Raw genomic sequence first — 23047 nt, 5'->3', positions numbered from 1 at the left:
ATTTATTCTCTTCAGTGATCCACGAGTGAGCTAGAGAAATAAAATGAGCACGGTTCTAATTACTGGGAGAACAGATGGGAAGAAAACAAAGACAGTCACGACACCAGTAGAGACACAGCCCACCTTCCAAAATAAACAAACAAAAAACACCAAGCAGTGAGTTTTGACGGATGTAACCCACATTGTAAAGTTTTTCTCTTCATATAATCGTGCTCACTTGTCTTCCAAGTTATGTAATGTAGGTAGTGATCTACTGATCAAAGACTGACAAGTATTAACAATCTTGATTGCGTAATGTGATCAGAAATACTTAAAAAATAAAAAAATTAAAGGAGGATAGAAGTTGATTCATGTTTGCCAGTGAATCGCTCTGGTCGTACCGCCAGTTAAAAACCAACCCCCCCCCCAAAAAAAGAACCAAAAAAAACCTGAACGGGCCAACGAGTTCAACTTACCTCTGAGGTTTGATTGTTTGACTTCAACAACCTAATCTCGTTCTCGACGCGGTGAAGCCAGCCGTCGTTTTCCAGGAAACGCGTTTCTGCCTCCTTCAAACGCTTGCAAATGTGTTGCTGCTGAGTCCGTAAGCTGGCAATCTTCCGCTCGTGCTTACAAGTGGCCTGTTGAAAAAAACATCAAACGGTAACATGCATTGTGTTATGCTCGTATTAGAATTACACACCATTAACTGTGTTCGTGGTCTGAATAATTACAGCTGCGAACAAGCTGTTTTTTTGGGGTTTTCTGGTTTTGAGCCAATGTCGGAAACAAGTTGGGTCAACAATTTGAATAAAATAAAAGACTAAAAACATACGCACATAGTCAAGTACACAGGTGTGGTACTAAACACTTCTTAAGAATTCTCTTTTCTATTTTAAATGCTATCACAGCTGAGACTAACACTGGGACACACACACATGACAGAAAAGAGCCGGGGACTGATGAGCAGTGACCCTTTCCCGTAGTGGCGTAAATGAGAGACTGAGACAACTACAGGGAGCGGAGAAGTGAAACGATGAGTCAGCAGCTGTTTTTCTGCAGGGATGATGAAAACTGTGGATAGCAGAGTAAGCATCAGTTACCTTCTCAGTCTTTTCCTTGGCACAGAGGTATTGGACCTGCAGGTTGTCCTCCTCGCTGTAGCGCTGGCGCAGCTCATTCTCCTTCAGCTGTCTCTCCAAATCCAGCTGTTCTTGCCTGATTTGGGCTTGGCTCGAGAAGATTCGCCGCAGCGTTTCTGACACCCTGGAGACAGAGACTTTTTCATTAGAAGCTTCGCCTTAAAATGCCAAACTTTTTTTTTTTTAAAAGCAATATGAATTGACCCACTCGGTGTGTAATTACATAAAGTCAGAGCAGGTCAGTCTCCCTCATTCAATCATCCGACAAACCTATATAAACAAATGTATACTTTTAATGGGCAAATGTGGATTTGCCCTTTAAAAGAAAAAGAAAAAAAAATCAATAACAGGAGTGATAACAGCTTGCAATGCAAGTGTGAAGCTAAAAGGTTTCAGTTTTGCTGGTAATGTCAAAGAGACGCTCGTGATTTTTGAGGCTGTGGCGCTGCAGCTTCGGGAAAATATTACACTGCAAGTTGCTTTGGTTCCCTCCGATTCACATAGACGAATGGGGGCAAAATATTAGAAACACTTCTTAGTATAATCCAGTGCAATAAAACAACACCACCACAGGGTTTGGAGCCAAATGTGATTAATAGCTGCTGTGTGTGCAACATGTAAAGGGGCAAATCTATCAATCTATCAATACATTGCAGTGCCAAAAGATCTTAAAAGTTTCTAATAGCTCCTTAAAAGGCCACGAGATATGTAATATTTTCACAACACATCTAATCTGCGTCATTATTGTCCGATACATTAGCAAATGCAGTAATAGAGCTAATAAAGTATGAAAGTATATGATCTGATGACTGCCATCTCTTATAATGTTAAAACGAATCATTAACTTTCACAACATGCCACTTCTGTTTGCACTGCGACCGTAAGATATTCTTAGCTTCTTCCTGGACTAGAGCTGAGGTGATGTCCAGGTTGGATTCAAAGGGATGTCTAGTTCAGGAGGAGAGATAGCAGAGGTATGCAGGTAAATAAGGCTGGAGAGCTGTCGCTGAAATGTGACTGCACTCTTCAATGCAACTCCAGTGACGTAGGAGACGTCGTGGCCTTGCTAGACTGCTGAATTTTTAATAGTGTGAGAAGCGTGCAGCCTCTATTCAGAGCCTCTCACTGTGCGAGTTGTGAATTCTGATGCCAGTGAATGAAATGTGTGGGAGTGAGACTCATTCAGCTTTTCCTTGCCCCCCTCCCTACCCCTAACTCAAGTACCCCAACAGATGCCGCTTAATGCCTGAAAGATTACTAGATGCAATGATGGTGATGATGTGATTTTTTTTTTCCAAATTAAAATAAATAAATGTGCATATATAATTTCATTTAAAAAAAGGCTTTGGAGGCACGGCTGTCATTCGAGACTCAAGATTAAAGAAGAAATCTATCTAATGTGGATTATAGCAATTTTAATCAGCGCTAGCATAACTTGGTCCCAGGAGACACCAACTAACTGCATATTTGTGTCATTTTATCCGTGTTTCAGAATACAAAACTGTCCAGTGCCAAAAGTTTCAAATCCCGACAGATAAAATGTCTGCATAGAAATAATCGTAATTCACATAATAACAAATATTTAGTTAGTTACTTTAAATGTAGAGCCAAGTGAGCCCTTTACTTATTCTGCTCTCTTTTGAAAGTTCAGTTAATTGCTGTCACACTGTCAATCACTATTATTATTATTATTATTATTATTATTATTATTATTATTATTATTATTAAAATGCATATCCTTTGCACTGAGTGTAGCTCAGGGATGAGTAAAGGTAAATAATCACAAGGAAATGTTGCAGATGTTAAATTTGCTTGTATCTGCTAGTACAATATTGCAGATTTAATCCAAAGGGGGGAAAAGCCCATAAAAATAAATAAAGAACTCTCTCTAAATGCTGTGAGAAAGTGTATTTGTGTCTTTTTCTGATGCATTTCCTACACTATACATTAGACATTACACATTTAATCCCAACAATTAAACCAGTGGTATATCAGTAAAGAGGAGGGAAAAAAGGCTATTTGGGTGGAATGTTTTTTTAATGGGACTTGTTATACCCACTAGTGCAGCATGAGGTCATCACTGAAGACGCGCTGTTTTCCAGGAAGTAACAGTTTTCCAGGAGGCCTAAGCGCAGATTTCAAGGGACAGCATTTCATGGGAGTAACAAAACAAGCTGCTTAAAAGTAAAAATGATCAGGGAAACAAGGTGGGCTGGACTCATTTCATTAGAAATTTAGCAGGACTGCTATCATTGGCTCACACACTTTGTTTTCAGTACATTGTGGACAGGTCAGCTTTCAAAAACTCTGTTAAAGGCCTATGTGTGATTATATACGCATGGAGGCACATACAAATAAATAAACAGCAGCTAGTGTTTGCCACTGCACACCAACATTATGTCGGCATACAAAGCGTGTAGGATTGCCTTGGGCCAAACAAAGTCACTTTGCTCCTATTTTAGCAACAGTTTCATGTGCGATACATGAAAAGTGCCACTCCTGGTTTAAGAGTGCATTTAAGCTTTGGGATAATATTTAGGAAAAACTTGAGGACAAGCTCTTCATAGACTTTCTGCCGTCACAAATCCATCCTGTATCATTTCACAAATTGTCACTGGTGACCGTTGAAAGACAATTAAAATGTGGATTTTACTAGCTTCATTCACAGTAGTTCGGGTGTGTTCCTCTACAATCTGCTAGGAAAATATATACAGCACAGATTTATTTAGGAACTACTTGCTTCTCTCCAAAAGAAGGAAATCAAATATCTTTACTTCTTGTTTATCACTGAGGTGAATTTTGCTTGGGAGACTGGCAGGTAGACTAGTATGTTAGATAAAGTAACATGAGTCTTGCAATTGACTGTCAGGAGCTCCACGTGCTGACACTATGAATGATATTACAGATGCAAAGTGCCAGAAGGAGTTTTCGTCACATGGTTCTTCCTTTAAGAATGGGATGAGGGGTGGAGACATTCAGAATGCATCTGCAGTTAAATACCAGCCACTTTTCCTTAAAAAAGGGGCCTGTGGAGGTTGTTAGGGCCTCCGATTAAATCCAAAGGCAAACCCGAACAAAGCTTTAGGAATTCTAGACAATCTTGTTTGGACTGGGAATGCCTTGAGAAACCCTCCGGAAGTACTGGAGAAAGGTGACAGTGATAGGGATGTCTCACCACTAAACACCACTTTTCTTAATCGGCTCCAGATTGATTATCAGAAAATACACAGAGCAAAACAGGGCGCAAGACAACAGCTACATAAAAACTGCTCGACTGTTCATGCAGAACTGTGATTCTGAGGTCTGGTGTTCAAAGGTACCTTTTGTAATGTGGCTGTCTTTAAAGTGGAGCTAATGGTGTATGGCCAAAGTCAGTGCATGTGCAAGCAATCCGTTAATAAAAAGCTCAGGCTTCAGACTAATAATTGTTTCACATTTTTTCTACTCCTAGATATTTCTGACATCAAAAAGAGCTTCCTTCATACGGTCATCCCACCTACCTGACTATGAGCACCTGAATCCCTATCTATTGTTAAAATCTTCTGTTTGACAGGAGTAGCCAATCAGAAGACAGTGAGCTTAAAGGGAGGCCTGTAGGTGATACAAAACTACTCTAGTAGAGTCCAAGGGAAAAAAAAAAAACCCACATGGAGGTGGAAATGACCATCCTCGTTACATGTCATTTAAAAGCCTATTTAGTAGGGATGTGGTCACCTTAACTCATACCTCATCTTTGAACAATGCTGTGTGCTATTTAAAGTTGTTTTTTTGGTGGTTTGCTTTGTTTTTAAAGCTCTAGATTAGCTAAACCCATCTGAGTACACTACACCTGCCCGCCCTAATAGCCTAATAAACAAAATATGTTATTATTATTTATTAAATAATAAAATAACAACCAGCATGCACCATCATTTCTAGAAGACTTCTTAAACTAGAACTGCACCCTATGGGAGAATAACAGTGATGAGTCTCATGTCCTGAGCAATAAATTTCACAAGTCTATAATAATAATACCATGGTTTCATTTTGAACACAGAGGAGACTTTATAGCTACTCAAAGAGGCCAAAGGCATCAGGGTTATGGCTGAACATGCCTGCTATTATATTTGTCTATTAGATCAAAGATACTGAAATATGCCCACACTCAAAGCCAGACTCGTTAAACACAAAAACTGGAACATCCTCATGCTGTTTTTAAATAACACGCCACGTTGGTTTTTGAATTGTGGGGTGCTGTCTGCAAAGTTTTCAGAATGCCTCCTTGGAGACTTCTTTGACAGGCTGTCAATAAGTTTGGAGCCAAAGCTGATTAAAAGTTGAGTGAATGTAAACATTAAATAACGCAGATCTAGCAACTCATATAAAGGCTTTGTACGATGCATACCAATTCAAGATAGCATATTTATGCCACTGACCTCATTTTATTCCATCAAGTGATGGTTTTAGTATAAATCTTGGATCAAGCAGCTCAATATATTCTCAAGCTGCTGAGCAGATTTAATAAAAGGCTCATTGGTAAAAGCTAATTTCATAATATTTAATCTACCACAAATGCCAATGAACAAAGAGAAAGGGCCACATTAAAAATGCTGTAAATTGGGATATCATTCTTGATTATACAACCTGACCCACTACACCCAATTACACCTTACGTTCCCTGTTCCACTTCTTTATAGAATCTAATGGATCTACAGCCACCAGAACCATTTACAAAACCACATAATGCGTCATTATTGTCCGATACATTAGCAAATGCAGGCCACAAGCTCTCTGCCTGAATCATTGTCTTCATTCCAGTTACACGCTTTACAATAAAAGTGGCTATGAAACATAAAGTAACAAGTTACACTCTGAGTCACGCTCATGGACTTGCTTACCTTTTGAACTCTTCTTGCTTCTGGGAAGAGATTGTGCTAAAAGCCCCAGCCCCCGTGCTCTTCGTCTCATATTCTTTTAGTTTCTGCTTCAACTGCATGATCTTTAGGGATTAAATAGAACATTGATATCAGTCAGGACTTATCATGTCCATGTCCGATTGTCCAAATACAAAGTAATTAGTTGTCCTGTTTGTTATTTTGTCTTACCTCTTGCCGCTGCTTCTCACAGACCACAGCATACTGGCCAATATGACTGTCCAAGCTGACAACATTACTCTTCAGCTGTCGGGTAAAGGTAGAGAGAAAAACGGATGGCTGATATAATGTCATTTTGTATATTTATGGTCCAAGAATCACAGCTAGGATTACAACTGGTGACCATAACACAATATGACTTGAACACTAACCGAGGACTTGATCTCCTTAGCCCTGTTGGCATACTTTAGGGTATTATGGGTGTCATCATATGATTTGGAAGAGGGGCTAACATTGGCAATCATAACCGTCCTGCAGTTGCCTCCCAAGGAGTCTTTAAGTATCCGCGTCAGCTTGCTGTCTCTGTACGGTATATGAGCCTTTTTACTCTGAAACACATGAGAAAAATCAGGGTTAGCACAAAAAGGGTTAGGTTTCTTTATAATGTAAATAGACAAGTATCCAGAAAACACAGGAAACTCTCCAGGCTTGTGCTTACTTAAAAAAAACTATAATAAAAAAAATAAAAGGAACAAACTCAGAATTGAGAATTTTACTAGTTTTACAAAACAACACACAAATCAATAATCAGTAATAACCCTTCATGGGAACTGCCCTAGGATGCATCTCCATCTGGACACCCGCCACAAGAAAATCTTATTGACATTTCACTGTCTGGTGGGGACCAATAAACCTAAAAGGGAACAAAATTCAGCACGGAGTGTTCATTTTAGATTTGAAATCTTTCTCAGCTGGTCTGTGAACATAGGCTCAAGTCTTAATAATGGCAGCAGATAAACTACAGCTGCTTAGGTGAGTCAGAGTCTCGTGAGCATTGGGACTGCAGAAAGTCACATTAAAGACGAGTTAGCAAGAGAAGTGTAAAATGATCTCTTTTAGGGACCACAGCTGTGCCTCCACTTCTCTTTGGGAAGAAAAAAAAGACAACATCTGGATTCAACCATTGTTCATGTCAGGTCTTGGGAGTTTCAGGATAACCGGGCCTTTTTTTTTGGGGGGGGGGGGGGGGGGAGAAACAAAATCACAGTTTTAATAAGATCAGGAGTTCAAAGTTGTGCCAAAGTCAGTATCTAGAAGGGAATATGTCAGCCAAACTCCAACCGTTTGTTTTAATTTTGTTACTGTGGTGTGTCACTGAGAATCTGTTGCAAAGTCTGTGCAAAATGATCACCACAACTTATAGGTGAATATAAGAATCTGAATCTGAAGTAGCTACAAAATAACACCAAATTCACATTCGCAGGATTGGAAACAAGCCAACACCTTTTACATATCAAAACAACAGGAAAGTTAGCCGAGGCTCTTCTTGTTAAAAATACAATATCCTTCAGAAAAAGTCATGGTCCAGTCACTCTATTGATCCATCTCTTTTCTTTAACACATACAAACACAGTTGAAGAAAAAGTTTGCTTACATGGGATACGTGGAGACGATCCATATCCTATATGTGGAGGTCTGTTAAAAAGGTTGTGTCAAAGCAAAGTGTAATGTGTGCATAATAATGACATGAGCTGGGAGAGAAAGCTGGGGGCAGCTGTTACTTTTTGCACTTCTGATAGAGAGCTACCCATCCACTACACTTGGGTGTGCTACAAAAGGTAAAATGGTATTATAGTCATTGTTCAACAAAAGTACAGCCACAAAATTAAATAAAAATCATCTGGTTCTTGCTAGGTCTTAAAACTAGCTAATAACAACCTCAAATGAACAAGAACACATGACATATTATTCACTTCACCATTATTTACTTAAAACGAAACGAAAATGCAGCAGCAGTGCGCGAAAAACAGTCCACCCTTACAGCTTCCGTATGAATTAAAACAGTAAGTAGCAGCTGGGTGCTGCCAGTCAATGCATTTGATTAAATTATCATCAGCAAATGTGAGCACCTCTCTAAAAGCAAACGTTTTAAGCCTTCTTAGCAGGTGAGGTGTTTCTTAACACAATGCCAAGGAGGAAAACATCAATAATGACATTAAAGAAGCAACTGTTGCTGCCAATCAAACTGGGAATTTCCAAACATTCCACTGAAAACACTCAAGATATTTCCCAATCACACATTTGACATGCTAACTCTGGTCAGAGACCTGACATGCATGTTAAATGTTAAAATTCATGGCAGTACAATTTGAAAAAGACAATAAAATAATGCTTATTTGAAAAAGTTCCCAAGAGAAACAATCTTCTCTCTAAAAAGAATGTGGCAGCACAATTAGGCTTGCAAAGTACCATCTGATCACAGCGCAAGACATCTGCAACAATGTGCTTTGAAAAGACTATACTAAAGTTGAAATGTTTGGCCATAATACACAGAGTCATGGCATATCAGCACAAATATTTCATACCAACTGTCCACCATTGTTTTGCAGCCACAAGACCTGGGCGCTCTGTAGTCATTGAGTCAAACATGAACACTTCTATAAACTAAAGTATTCCTGAATTGAATGTGAGGCCACCTGTCCAATAGCTACAGCTTGGCCCAAACTGACCTTATGAGAGTTGCGCACAAATTAATGTCTGCAAACCTCAATAAACTGAAGCGACATCGTAAAAGCCAAGTGGACCGAAATTCCTCCAAAATAACGTGAGACCGATAAATTTATATAGAAAACAAGTACTTCAAGCAATTGCTGCTACAGGTGTCTCTATGAGTCGCAGAAGCTAAACTACACTATACTGCCAAAAGTATTCCCTCGTCTGCCTTTACATGCATATGAACTTGAGTAACATCCTATTCTTAATCCATAAGGTTTAATATGATATGTTGGCCTAATCTTTGCAGCTACAGCTTCAACTCTTCTGGGAAGGTTTTCCACAAGGTTTAGATAGTGATGTTGCATGCCTCCGCTCTTATTAATCCCAAAGGTGTTCTAGCAGGTTGAGGTCAGGACTCCGTGCAGGCCAGTCAAGTTCTTCTACACCAAAGTCAGTCATCCATGTCTTTATTGACCTTGCTTTGTACACTGGTGCACATGTTGAAACAGACAGGGACAATCCCCAAAAAGTTCCCACAAAGTTGCAAGCAAGAAATTATCCAAAATGTCTTGATGTGCTGAAGCATTACGAGTTCCTTTCATTACAACGAAATAGCCCAGTTCCTGTCCCACAGCATAATCCCTTGTCCACTTTACCAACTTTACATTTGGTAATTTACTTATCTATCAGTCTAGAGATCACATAGAGTCCAGTGGCGGCATGCTTTACATCAGCGGTCCCCAACCCCCCCGCCCCGGAACGGAATTGTTTGGTACCGGGCCGTGAGAGTTGAGGCTCGGGTGTGAAATTGATGGTTTTCAGGGTTTTTAGCGTTATTTCTTTTTAATCGTTAACTTGATTTCCCTGCGTCTTTTTGCGTGTGTTATGAATAAATCTTCTTTGTTTTGGTACTACTACTGGTTTTATTTTGTTGTATTTATCTGCAACACCTTAATGGCCAGTTGTGTATCTGACGGACGAAAGCCGAACCAGTTCCATACCACTGAAGTTGCAGCATTTTTACAAACCAATTCTGGTTCATCTGCTTCATTCATCGATCTGCTTTCGCCCTTCTCATTCTCCGTCGCCGCCATGCTTTTCCCCCCATGTGCATATGAAAACAAAGGCACTGCGCATGCGCGTTTTACCCATATTCTATTGTGATATTTCATTTTCTTATCATTGCCTAACATTATACCGGTATTACCATGAACGGTATGATATGGCCCAGCCCTACTAGATCATATATCATATCCTTATATGTAAAAGCTAAAAATTGACAAAGGATGCACCTTCTCTGTAATAAAAAATAAAAACCCAAAGCAAAAACAAATACAAATTTCAACCAAAAAAAAAAAAAAAAAAAAGAAAAAGAAAAAAAAAAAAAGGTAAATGGCCTGCATTTGTATAGCGCTTTACTCAGTCCCAAAGGACCCCAAAGCGCTTTACACTACATTCAGTCATTCACCCATTCACACACTGGTGACGGCAAGCTACATTGTAGCCACAGCTGCCCTGGGGCGCACTGACAGAGGCGAGGCTGCCGGACACTGGCGCCACCGGGCCCCCTGACCACCACCAGTAGGCAAACACGGGGTTAGTATCTTGCCCAAGGATATTTGGCATATTTGGATCGAACCACCGACCTTCTGGTTAGTGGCTGACCTGCTCTGCCACCTGAGCTACAGCCACCCCAAAAAAGTTAGGGTTGATAGTAAGGTACCCTGCTACAACATACCCTAACTGGCTCATGTCAACACTTTCATAAAGTCTAGCTTTGCCCTTCTACGAGAAATGAACTTTCAAATATATCCATATTCTACAACAGTTTCAGAAAGTCCCCTTGTCATGACCACGAAACAGTGGCCTTGTGTAGACAGAAGGCCAAGCTGGAGAGTAGGGTGCATCGTAAAATGTATCTGAATTACTTCGGACATTGCCTAGGGCAAACAACTTACAACAAAAACCTCTGTGCAACATAGCATGAAGATGACACACTGAGCAGCCCAAATGCAAGTACACACATTCTTCTCACTCAAACAAATGGCATGTCATCCCAGACACAAGTGAGGACATTCTTTCCTGTAAACAATGGCCACAACATGAATTCTTGATCTGCCAGCAGCAGACAGTGAAACACCAATAACCATGGCGACAGGATGTGAAACGAATGCTGGGCATTGTAGGCATGACGGCAACACTCAAAAATGGTGGGATGGTATGACTCTAACTGGACGGCGCCCATGAAAGGACACTGCTTTAACTCAAGTATGAAGTAACCTGTTGAAGTTGGATCACATTTCAATATGGCTGTGGTAGATCTGCACAGCGCTTCCTAAATGCATGTGGCCTGCTTACGCCTCGTCCCTTGAGACTGTGTGTAAAACGAGAACACTGCTTGACAGGTTAATGTATGCAACTGGAATGAAATAATACCCAAATACTCAGTTGACTCTGTACTTCACAGACACTCTGTTTTATATAGAGACTATTGGTTAACTTTATGTACCTACAACCACAAAAATCTTAACATTATTTTTTTCCACTTATAAATAAAGAACAGCAAAGGAATAATAAGGTTAAAAGTTTGACCTTCTGAAATATATTTTATATTCACGGTATCCGTTTCTATTTATGGAGACATCTACATATAAACCTTATAAATAAACATTATAAATAAATATACCTGTTAACACTGTTGTAGAGTCTGTTGTTGATGATTACGTAGGTGAAGTCAATAGAGCCAACTCAGAATGTAAAACTCTTGAAGTAAACTATACATGAGATAAACTGCATTTTCTTTTAGTTTTGCTAGCTATTATAGTATTGTTTAAAATACTGAATTCTATTGTATTATTTATTTGTATTTATGGTTTCCAAATGAAGACATTTTTATAAATACTCCTTAATGTAACTTTTTTATACCTGTTTTTTATACCTGGCACAATACTCGCTAAAGGTGGTAAGTCATAAAAAAAAGTATGTGTTTTCTCAGTATATTCCTCTGAAATGCTAAACCAAAGAGATGTAGATCCGGTGTTAAATGTAACGCTTGCACGTTACTGTAATCTGATTACTTTTTTCAAGTAACGAGTAAAGTAAGGGATTACTATTGCAAAAAAGGTAATTAGATTACAGTTACTTTCCTGTAGGAACCCTGCGTTACTGCGTTACTAAAACCGTGATTTTTTTTTGCAAGAATGTCTCATGACAGTGACATAAGCGAGTGCGACGTTAGTGACAACAGCTGTGTGCCGATCAACAATGGATAATATACCAAGTGCGGGAGAGAGTATGAGCGTGCAGCGTTTAAAGCGTGGAAGTACTGACCTTACTTTGAGTTTGATTCCATAAAAAGTGACAAAAACATTAGCATCCATTGTGCGTGGGAAGAAAACTTCTTTTTACACCGAAAAAAAAAAATAACCTAAACAAGCTCCGAGTGCGCAACGACGTAATGGGAAACTCACAGAGAAACTCGCGGATTCTTCCACTGACCGCTGCGGCACACCTGCACCAGGGTAAACCTCCGCCTACCCTACTCCTGCTTTACAGGTTAAAATAGAGCAACAGGACCGCTAGTCTTTGATTTTATTTATTTTCTGCTGTGTTTTACTTGCATCTATTTGAAAGACTGAGTGTAAACACAAAAAATATTTTATTTTATGTGCTGGAATGTGCAGAAAAAAGGTTTAAATGTTAAACTAATTTCTTCAAGTCAGAGAATGGTGCATATAATTTAATTTTTGCTTGATGCATAAAGTTAAAAGATTAAAACTGATAAAACAAGTTAAAAAAAAGAGACTTTTCCATTCAATTACATTTTGTATGATGGATTATGCAGAAAAAGTAGAATTGGGCTGAAAGATCTATCGCTTTATCACCTATTCAGGTTGTAAATCGTGTTTTTAAAAAAGTAACTAAGTAACTAAGTAATTAATTACTTTTGAAAATAAGTAATCAGTAAAGTAACGGGATTACTTTTTTGGGGAAGTAATCAGTAATTAGTTACTGATTACTTTTTTCAAGTAACTTGACCAACACTGTTTACAACAGCCTCCAAAGCAGCACAATACTTGCTAAAGGTGGAAACAGCAAACTTGTTTCACCACTTGAGACAAAAACACTGTCCAGTACAACCAGGTTCTGAAAGAGGAGATACTTGCAGGTAGGGATGTGCTACCCAGATGTAAACAAATGACTGCACCTGAGGGCTCGTTAGCTGTAGTGCATATAACGGGAAGAGCAAACGGTGGATGGAAATTACTAATACAATTATATGGTGGGAAAAGCAGGGCGTTAAGCAGCTGGTTAAAAAGCTCAACCCTGGAGACAACATCCGAGGTAGAAAATTATTTTCTGTTTTATTATGCAACAATATTCTGCAGCTCCTACAGAGTTACATGGTTATTAAGTTACTCTAATTATTGTTAAACTCAAGTGTTAAGTTGTCCTTTTATACTTGCTTCAAATTCCCAGGGAAAACACTACCTGGAATACTTTTGTGCTTACATTTGACTTATGTTGTGTTACTGGATGTAATAGTATTGCTGGTACCTTGTTTCAATAAATTTACACTTTAAAATAATGCCACACTATTAAGCATTATTAATGTATTAGCAAGCGGTTAATTCATTCATCATTTAAATAGCATTACTCCTCCTCAGTATGCCATTTGTAAATACAGATATATTGTTATGACTATGCTTATGATTATTACTAGCAGTGATATAGTAGCAGTGATAGCTGTACATGGTGCAACAGTAACAGATGGATAAACATATCTGTATTTATAAATGGAATACTAAGGAGGAGTAATGATATATAAATGATGAATTAAGCACTTGCTAATACCGTACTAATACCTTTCTAATGCTTAATAGTGTGACATCATAATAAGAATATAACAAGTGCTACCGAGACTTCTTATTTTGAAGTGTGAATTTATTGAAACAAGGTACCAGTTCGCCTTGTAATCGAAAGGTTGCCGGTTCAAGCCCCGGCTCGGACAGTCTCGGTCGTTGTGTCCTTGGGCAAGACACTTCACCCGTTGCCTGCTGGTGGTGGTCAGAGGGCCCGGTGGCGCCAGTGTCCGGCAGCCTCGCCTCTGTCAGTGCGCCCCAGGGCGGCTGTGGCTACAATGTACAGTGGGGCAAAAAAGTATTTAGTCAGCCACCGATTGTGCAAGTTCCCCCACTTAAAATGATGACAGAGGTCAGTAATTTGCACCAGAGGTACACTTCAACTGTGAGAGACAGAATGTGAAAAAAAAATCCATGAATTCACATGGTAGGATTTGTAAAGAATTTATTCGTAAATCAGGGTGGAAAATAAGTATTTGGTCAATAACAAAAATACAACTCAATACTTTGTAACATAACCTTTGTTGGCAATAACAGAGGTCAAACGTTTACTATAGGTCTTTACCAGGTTTGCACACACAGTAGCTGGTATTTTGGCCCATTCCTCCATGCAGATCTTCTCAAGAGCAGTGATGTTTTGGGGCTGTCGCCGAGCAACACGGACTTTCAACTCCCGCCACAGATTTTCTATGGGGTTGAGGTCTGGAGACTGGCTAGGCCACTCCAGGACTTTCAAATGCTTCTTACGGAGCCACTCCTTTGTTGCCCGGGCGGTGTGTTTTGGATCATTGTCATGTTGGAAGACCCAGCCTCGTTTCATCTTCAAAGTTCTCACTGATGGAAGGAGGTTTTGGCTCAAAATCTCACGATACTTGGCCCCATTCATTCTGTCCTTAACACGGATCAGTCGTCCTGTCCCCTTGGCAGAAAAACAGCCCCATAGCATGATGTTTCCACCCCCATGCTTCACAGTAGGTATGGTGTTCTTGGGATGCAACTCAGTATTCTTCTTCCTCCAAACACGACGAGTTGAGTTTATACCAAAAAGTTCTACTTTGGTTTCATCTGACCACATGACATTCTCCCAATCCTCTGCTGTATCATCCATGTGCTCTCTGGCAAACTTCAGACGGGCCTGGACATGCACTGGCTTCAGCAGCGGAACACGTCTGGCACTGCGGGATTTGATTCTCTGCCGTTGTAGTGTGTTACTGATGGTGACCTTTGTTACTTTGGTCCCAGCTCTCTGCAGGTCATTCACCAGGTCCCCCCGTGTGGTTCTGGGATCTTTGCTCACCGTTCTCATGATCATTTTGACCCCACGGGATGAGATCTTGCGTGGAGCCCCAGATCGAGGGAGATTATCAGTGGTCTTGTATGTCTTCCATTTTCTGATGATTGCTCCCACAGTTGATTTTTTCACACCAAGCTGCTTGCCTATTGTAGATTCACTCTTCCCAGTCTGGTGCAGGTCTACAATTCTTTTCCTGGTGTCCTTCGAAAGCTCTTTGGTCTTGGCCATGGCGGAGTTTGGAGTCTGACTGGTTGAGGCTGTGGACAGGTGTCTTTTATACAGATGATGAGGTCAAACAGGTGCCATTCATACAGGTAACGAGTGGGGGACAGAAAAGCTTCTTACAGAAGACGTTACAGGTCTGTGAGAGCCAGGGATTTTCCTTGTTTGTTATTGACCAAATACTTATTTTCCACCCTGATTTACGAATAAATTCTTTACAAATCCTACCATGTGAATTCATGGATTTTTTTTCACATTCTGTCTCTCACAGTTGAAGTGTACCTCTGGTGCAAATTACTGACCTCTGTCATCATTTTAAGTGGGGGAACTTGCACAATCGGTGGCTGACTAAATACTTTTTTGCCCCACTGTAGCTTGCCATCACCAGTGTGTGAATGTGTGTGTGAATGGGTGGATGACTGGATATGTAAAGCGCTTTGGGGTCCTTAGGGACTAGTAAAGCGCTATATAAATACAGGCCATTTACAGGCCATTTACCAGGAGCAGCATTATAGCCTGTGATTAATGACAGCTCATCGGAAAATAGTGATGTGTCGGTCGCGAACAAAATGGCTCTTAGAGCCGGATCTTTGACGTGAACGATGCGAGCCGGCTCCTTATCACGAGCCATGGGTTTTTTTTTTCCTTTTCTTTCTCTCACACTTTTTTTCCGCTTCACTCCGCACGCGAGCCTTGTGTGGTAGGTACACTTGCAGTAGCACAGGAACCAGTGTTGGGTGTAACGCGTTAATAAGTAACGCATTACTGTAATTAAGTTACTTTTCCACTGAAAAAGTAGAGTAACTGATTACTGTTCATTTTTAGGTATTTTAATTACAGTTACTTACAATGTACTTGCGTTACAATGTAAAATAATTAAACTCGCTGAAAATCATCATTTAATTTCAATAATTTATCTTCTAAACGTAGAAGTAAACTCTGCCGCTTTAACATCGCTGTATTACAGCTGTACCTCATTTCGCGCCAGTTTGCTGCATAATCGTATTTTAAAGCAGAAGATGTCGGACTCGGGTGAAGCGAGTGGCTGTTTTATGAAATGGAAATATTCACGTCACTTCACTTTTCGAAAACAAGCAGACAAGAACATTACAGTAATATGTAAGCTATGTCCTGGGGAGAAAAAACTATCGGCCGCTGTCAATAGCACGAGTAATCTACTGAAGCACCTGACATGGCAGCACAGACAAACCCTTCTGAGTGATTCTTGTTCATCATCCATGGATAACACCACGGCAACTCCTGCTAAGCAGGCAAAACTTGATTTTACTTCAGCAGCACAGAAAGTGTCTGAAGGTGAGCTTAAAAAATGATTGCAGGCTACATTGTGGAAGAGATGCTACCGCTGCGTACTGTAGAGTCTCCGTCTTTTAGGTGCATATTAAACAAAATACCTGTGTGTGGCAAAAAAGCAGCACTGCCCGATCGAAAAACGTTTTCTACTTACTTAGATAAGTGTTATGCTGACATGGAAATGGAGCTTAAAGGGACATTCGAGAGTTTGGAATATATTTCCACGACTGCTGACATTTGGACCAGCCATAACTAAAGTTTTCTCGGAATGAGGGCACATTGGATTGATCCTTCTACTTTTGTACGAGGACATGCAGCGCTAGCATGTAAAAGAGTTTGAGGTAGACGCACATATGATGTCATCTGCAATGAAATCGAGCAAGTACATTCGGCTTATGGACTAAACTCTAATTTTATCAAAGCTTTTAGAATGTTCCAAAAAAAATTTCATGATGTTGAGAAATGGCTTCAAGCAAATGAGGCAAAATTCATCTACAGAAGTGCAACTTCAGAGTGTTCTGCAATGTGGACAAAAGCAAACCGTTCTTCTGTTGCTTCAGAGTTAGTAGATAATTTTTTCAAGAAAAAACTCATAGTACCTGTTTCAACACGATGGAATTCATTTCACGACGCCCTGTCCAGGATCACTGACATTCTCCTTGCTGAATTAAATACTGTCTGCACTCAGTTTGGAATCAAATGCTTCACTGATCGGGAGTATCTGTTCCTAAAGGAGTATTGTATCGTGTTGAAGCCACTCACTGTTGCACTAGACATATTGCAAGGAGAAGAGAACTGCTTTTTTGGAATCCTTCTTCCAACTCTGGAGATTCTAATGTCCAGGACGCTGGCACTGCAGGACGAGCTTAAGCTGACAGCATCCCTCCCTGATATAATTGTTAAGGTAATCTAATATGTATATATATGTATGTGGCCTTACCCTAAAATAAATTGTGGTTTTATTTATCATGCTCTTATGTGAAGTGTCTGACGTATTTTTGTCTCATCAAGGTGCACTTTTCCTCAATGATGGACAATAAAGAAGCTCTCCTGGCTGCAGTCACTTTGCCTAAATTTAAGTTACGCTGGATCAGAGAAGAAGAGAAAAGACATGGTTAGGGCAATGCTTACTACAGAGTGCCGTGGGTTGTCTCTTGAAGACCAACAACCTGCTCAAGATCACAAGAACCCTGCTGACTCCACTGATGACTTTTTTTCATTTGAGGAGGACGACTGTACCTACTCTGCTGAAACAGAGGTGATGGAATATTTGAAATCTGCTGGGTCTGAGCTGGGTTTCTTAGCCAGTTTCCCAGGCCATTTCACTGAGGTACAACACAGCCACACCATCAAGCGCACCAGTCGAAAGGCTTTTTAGCCTCGGCAATCTTGTGCTTACACCCAGAAGGAACAGACTGTCAAGTGAACGCTTTGAGAGACTTACATTAATGAGATACAACAACTTTTTCAAAAACAAGACAGCTAAGTAGTACAAAAAGGTTTTTGGAAAACATATGAGTGCATACAGTATGCAGGAAATATGGTGCTCATTGGTTTGAGGAAGTTTCACTGGAATTCTGTTTGTTAACCAAAGGTCAGAGTTAACTTCACTTTGTTGAAACACATGACATGATTACATATATTATGTATGAATATGTTACTCATTGCTTTGAAAATTAAAACATTTTAATGTTTACAGCGTGATACATGTCATGTTTAACATTTGTTAGGTTAAGCTCTTTTGTTATTCAGATATGTTGCAGATATTTTTTGTTATTCAGGAATTGTGTTTCTTAGCTAAAGAAAGTTACATTTCTTACTAAAAAATGTAATTATTAAATAATGTTTTTTTATAGAATGTAATAAAGATGATTCAGAAAGCTAAAAGGCTAAACTATTTCATGTTGACTCGTATGTTTTTTTAAAATTATTTATTATTTAAAGAGTTTAATTTCTATTGTTTGTCCACTCAAGGTTTATAGGGATTTTAAGAAGTAAAATCCAGCTCCACCGCCGATGGACCGTCCTGGACCTCATCTGCCTCGGAGCTGTCCTCCTCTGTGGGCCTGTTAAAGTGCACAAAACACAAAGAAATGAGAAGGCTGCTACTAGATTTTCATTTCAACATTGAAAAAAGAAAAAAAAAAAACAGGATACAATCATTGGTTGTAGATTTTTTAGTAAAGGTGATCACAAGGGAATCCCACAGAGTAAAAAGCTATCAGTGCCTGCTGTACATACCTGTGGGTGCAGCAGCAGGAGCGCAGGGACTGGGGAGCCAGGAGAAGCAACAGGGGATGCTCTGCTGCAGAATCAGTTGGCTCTATCAATACAGTATTAAATGTTAACAGGTTGAATATAATAATCATAGAGTATACAGTGGTCCCTCATTTATTGCAGGGGTTCTCAGAATAACTAGCCCCTCGCCACGCACTTCATACACTTTTTTTCCCCACAAACATGAACATTGGTCACAGTTCTCACAAGTTGATTCTCAAAGTGCAAACCTTTGTAGATTGCAAAACGTAAAAGTATTATTATGCCGCGTTTTGTCTTCATCTGCCTGCCACTTTCGTGCACCTTTTTCCCTCGCGGTGCAGGTGTGTATTTCCGAATGATTGTCATAGTTATGGGTGTTTTTGTGCTGTTTTTTCTATTGGATGTGATGGTTATCAAAACCAAACATGATAAATTTGGCAAGCGCAGGAGACACGACACGGAGGAGATTTGTCAATCAGGCTGCAGAATGCAATGCTGTACTGTGCAATAAAAAAAATCAGCGAAAAAGCGAAGCAGTGACGGATGAGCGAGACCACTGTGTGCTGTTTATTAATAAACAATAAAATATATTCCTATATGACAACATGCATAAAAGCAAAACGGTATTTGTACAACAGTGGGAAAATAGCAGTGGCTTGCTAGCTTTTGTGCGGCTTCCCCGGGTCAGTGAAAACTTTCAAAAGGGAAATGAATGAACTTACCAGGTTGCCCGATCTCTTCACAGATCTTCCTCCAAGCTCGGTCCTTTATATTCCTGTCTCGGTACAGAAAGCAGCTGGTGTCGTACAGCTCCGGGTTGTTTGCTACAGCGTTCATTAGCCTTCCCTCCATTGAAGAATGAAGGGCTTTGGCTGGCTCTGCCCCTTTGACCTAGGTCAGAGCCACGTCACCAGGCTCCTGATTGGTTGTCGCGGCGCGATTTGACGCTGGAGTTCAGATTTTTCCAACTCGAGCGGTAGACACAAAACACACGTATACACAAAATGCAACACAAAAACTCACGCGCGTGGTTTTTTTTCGCGAGTCAAACTTTTGGCGACACAAATCTGCTTCTGAATTTTCGCGGGAACAACAATCGCGGGTCATCACGCTTTTCCATTGACTTTACATGTAAACCATGTTCGGTGTGAACACACCGTAAGTGTCAACAAAATGTTGTCCATTTTGTTTGTTTTGCTTGTTGTTGTTTTGGTTATATCCACAGAAATTACATTGTTGCAAATTTTCCTCAAATACCTTGATATCATTTTGAGGCTATATGGGTAATATGGGCTACTACTTAGTTTTAAAATAGACCTTAGAGCTCCAACTTATTTTACTAACTAATTTTAACTAACAATTAGGCAATTATAGTTCGAGTTGGAATAAATGCAAGAGTATTATTGTATTTAAAATGCAAAGGTAAACTACTAAATAATCCGAAAAAGCAGAATAGCCACATGTGATTAACAATTTCCTTTATTAGTAATTAGGGCTGGGCGATATGACCCAAAATTCATATCTCGCTATTTTTTAGCTGGATGGCAATATATGATATATATCGCAGGTTTTTTTTTTAAGCCATAAGGTAAGAACAAGAAGAGAGTTCTTAGTCAAAGCTGTGTCCCAGAAGTTGCACAGGCACTTTTATTAACATACAGCGTAGATGTGCATGAAGAAATTACTCAAAAATAAATTATCAGCACGGGGCGATCCGCGGTAACTCGTTAACGAAGAATTGCAGTGTTCATCTTGAAGCTATGGGGGAGGGGGAGTTGTGTTCAGTGAAGGAAAGGCGAGTAGTGATGTGTCGGTCGCGAACGAAATGGCTCTTAGAGCCGCATTTTTCACGTGAACGACGCGAGCCGTGGGTTGTTTTTCTTCCTTTCTCTCACGCTCTCTCTCGCACTTTTTTCCGCTTCACTCCGCATGCGAGCCTTGTGCTTGCGCTGGGAAGAGGGGGGAGGGGCGGTAGTTACAGTCATAGTAGCACAGGAACAGAGCAGGAGGGAGAGACCGATAAAGAGAGCCAGGGCCAAAAACGTCACATTAGAAAGGTATAGTAATCATCCACAACTATTTTCAGATGATAAAGGAGTCAGAAAGTTTATTCATGCAGGCCCATATGACAGAGAATGTGCATCTTCTTTTTGTTTTCATATTTTAATTTATATTTAATTGTGTTGTGATTTGCAGTGTTTTGTGTTGTTTCACTTTAAATTTGTTTAAAAGGAAAAAGCTGAAAATTTAAATAGCTAAAAGTTGAACTGTGAATAGTTCGTTTTTGTATTATGTGATTTATTTATTTATTACATTTTATGTGGAGTGAATAAATAAAAGTATATTTACGGTGGTTCCTAGAGACAAAGCACATACAAACTTCAAAACACGTCCGAACTCTGAAGGCACGTACAAACTCCAAAACACGCAAAAACTCCGAAGCACGTACAAACTCCAAAACACGTAAAAACTCAGAAGAACATAAAAACAATACACATATGCTTTCAATTGTGTAATTTAAGTGATCTAGGTAGCTCTGTTTTGGAAGTTCAGTTAACGCTAGAAATGTGTTTTGGAGTTTGTACGTGCTTTGTCTCTTGGGGCCACCGCCCCAAGTATATAAACATATATAAATAAATCCACTCTTTTTTTTACATTAGTAATTCCTTTTGTGCATAATTTTATATTGTTGTTAATAATACATTAATTAAAGCAACAAAACAACCTGAAGAGCCGGTTCGGAGCCAAAAGAGCCGGTTCTCTAAAAAGAGCCGGAAATCCCATCACTAGAGGCGAGGCAAAGTAACGTTTCATAGAGACAAAAGTGGACAAAAGAGAGGCAAAATTGCGGCTCCACAAGTATAATTATAACGTAACATATACTATATCGATATAAACGATATTGTCACATCTTATATCTCGTATGAAAATATATCTATATTTTTAAAAAACTCGATATATCACCCAGCCCTATTAGTAATGTTAATAAACATATATATAGAGCCTATATATAACCTAAAAGGCTAGTAAGGTAAGATAAGAAATGTATACTTTATCTTAAAATTTGGAAATTATTTTCTTTAAAAAAAATTAAACAATCCTAAATCTAACATCTAATATAATTGGCATTAAAAGGCTGTTTTATGGCCTGTATCGATTTTTGGGGTTGAGAATTGAGGTCAAAAATGTCTCTTTTTATAACAAACACCCTTGTACAAGACCCTTGTGCTCTGCAATATGGCAGCCGCTTAAGCCGAGAAGTGTACAATGAGTTGAGCATACTTATAGTTAAGGGTTCTGTTTACTGCAATATTACAGTTTTAAAATATCAGGTGCTGCCTTATAGTAACCATCCAAACCTTTTATTTGCCAGTTAGGAAACAATATTATCAACACATTGTTTTTTAATTACTGTTACTAAGTGTTTTTAATGTTTTTAAAAGGTTTTAAATGGCTCTCAGAAACAGTTGTGATTGTAAAGTAGTTCCTTGTACATTCACTTTCACTCACCTTTGGGTCAGCAAGAGCATTGATGACATTTCCCAGGGCGAGGAGTGAACGGTTGATGTTAGCGCCTTCTCGTAAGCGTGCCCCTTTAGCGTTGGTGGCACTGGCTCTCTCTGAGCCTGCCAAGTCAATCAGGCTCATTTTGGCAACACATACATTATGATTGAGGCTGGCAGTTTTGTCCTGCTGTCTCAAATATATCTGGAGGAAAACAACAGAACAAAGTTCATTCAAGGTTATCAAAAACTAAAGTCTGATCCACTGTTACATGATTGGAGCGATAAGGAGTCTTTAAAAAAACTTAACTTTTCTATTTATATTTAACATTAGTATTTATATCTTAATTTATTGATGATTTCTGGTCATTTAGCTTACCTGAAATACAGCATGGGAACGAGAAGAGGTGGCGTTCATATCAGTCGGGTGCTGTGTCCTGTTTCGATTGCCAGAATCCAAAGCCTCGAGAATCTGCTCTGCAGATTTGGGCTGTCGGTAAAAACAAAAACAAAGACGTGAACATACACAGGACGCCACACAGGGGAAAATAACTTGCAGTGCACTGCCATCAAAATACATTTCGCACAGTAGCAACCATGATACGATAATTAAGTGAAACGCAGTCTAATACTGCAAGATAATCTGTGATACATCATATCTGCCCCTGACGAAATAAAACATACACCTAAACATGCTTTTATTCAGACATTTACATTTTTTCCACGTGTTTCTGTGCAATATCATTATTTCTCAGTCTTAATAATGAGGCAATTCATTTAATTAGCTTTGTGATTTGCTTTCCCCTGCCTTTATCCCCTGTGAGTTCCTTCTTCTGCAACATAAGTGAGTTAAATTCCTCATTCATTTGATAAGCACCATCTCAAGTAGTCATGAAGTAGTGATTCT

General features: G+C 39.5%; 1 protein-coding gene and 1 pseudogene across 3 annotated transcripts in view; one reads left to right on the top strand and one right to left on the bottom strand.

Moving 5' to 3' along the window:
• The window catches only part of kif18a (kinesin family member 18A), a 39267-nt gene that overhangs the window by 11579 nt on the left and 4641 nt on the right, over positions 1-23047 (bottom strand). For all 3 annotated transcript variants that reach the window (XM_035905262.2, XM_035905264.2, XM_006780259.3), the window contains exons 5-11: positions 22520-22630; positions 22148-22345; positions 6406-6582; positions 6206-6280; positions 5999-6099; positions 1083-1245; positions 456-620 (exon numbers count right to left, since the gene is read on the bottom strand). In XM_035905262.2, coding sequence (XP_035761155.1) covers positions 456-620; positions 1083-1245; positions 5999-6099; positions 6206-6280; positions 6406-6582; positions 22148-22345; positions 22520-22630 — 990 coding nt within the window. The remainder of the gene's footprint in view (positions 1-455; positions 621-1082; positions 1246-5998; positions 6100-6205; positions 6281-6405; positions 6583-22147; positions 22346-22519; positions 22631-23047) is intronic.
• LOC148106402 (uncharacterized) lies at positions 10878-17868 on the top strand (annotated as a pseudogene).

Source organism: Neolamprologus brichardi, chromosome 1 (genome assembly GCF_056152115.1).
Source record: "Neolamprologus brichardi isolate AB-2024 chromosome 1, ASM5615211v1, whole genome shotgun sequence".
Taxonomy (NCBI): Eukaryota; Metazoa; Chordata; class Actinopteri; order Cichliformes; family Cichlidae; genus Neolamprologus; species Neolamprologus brichardi.
The sequence above is the reverse complement of the archived record's forward strand: the minus strand, read 5'-3'. Positions and strand labels throughout refer to the sequence as shown.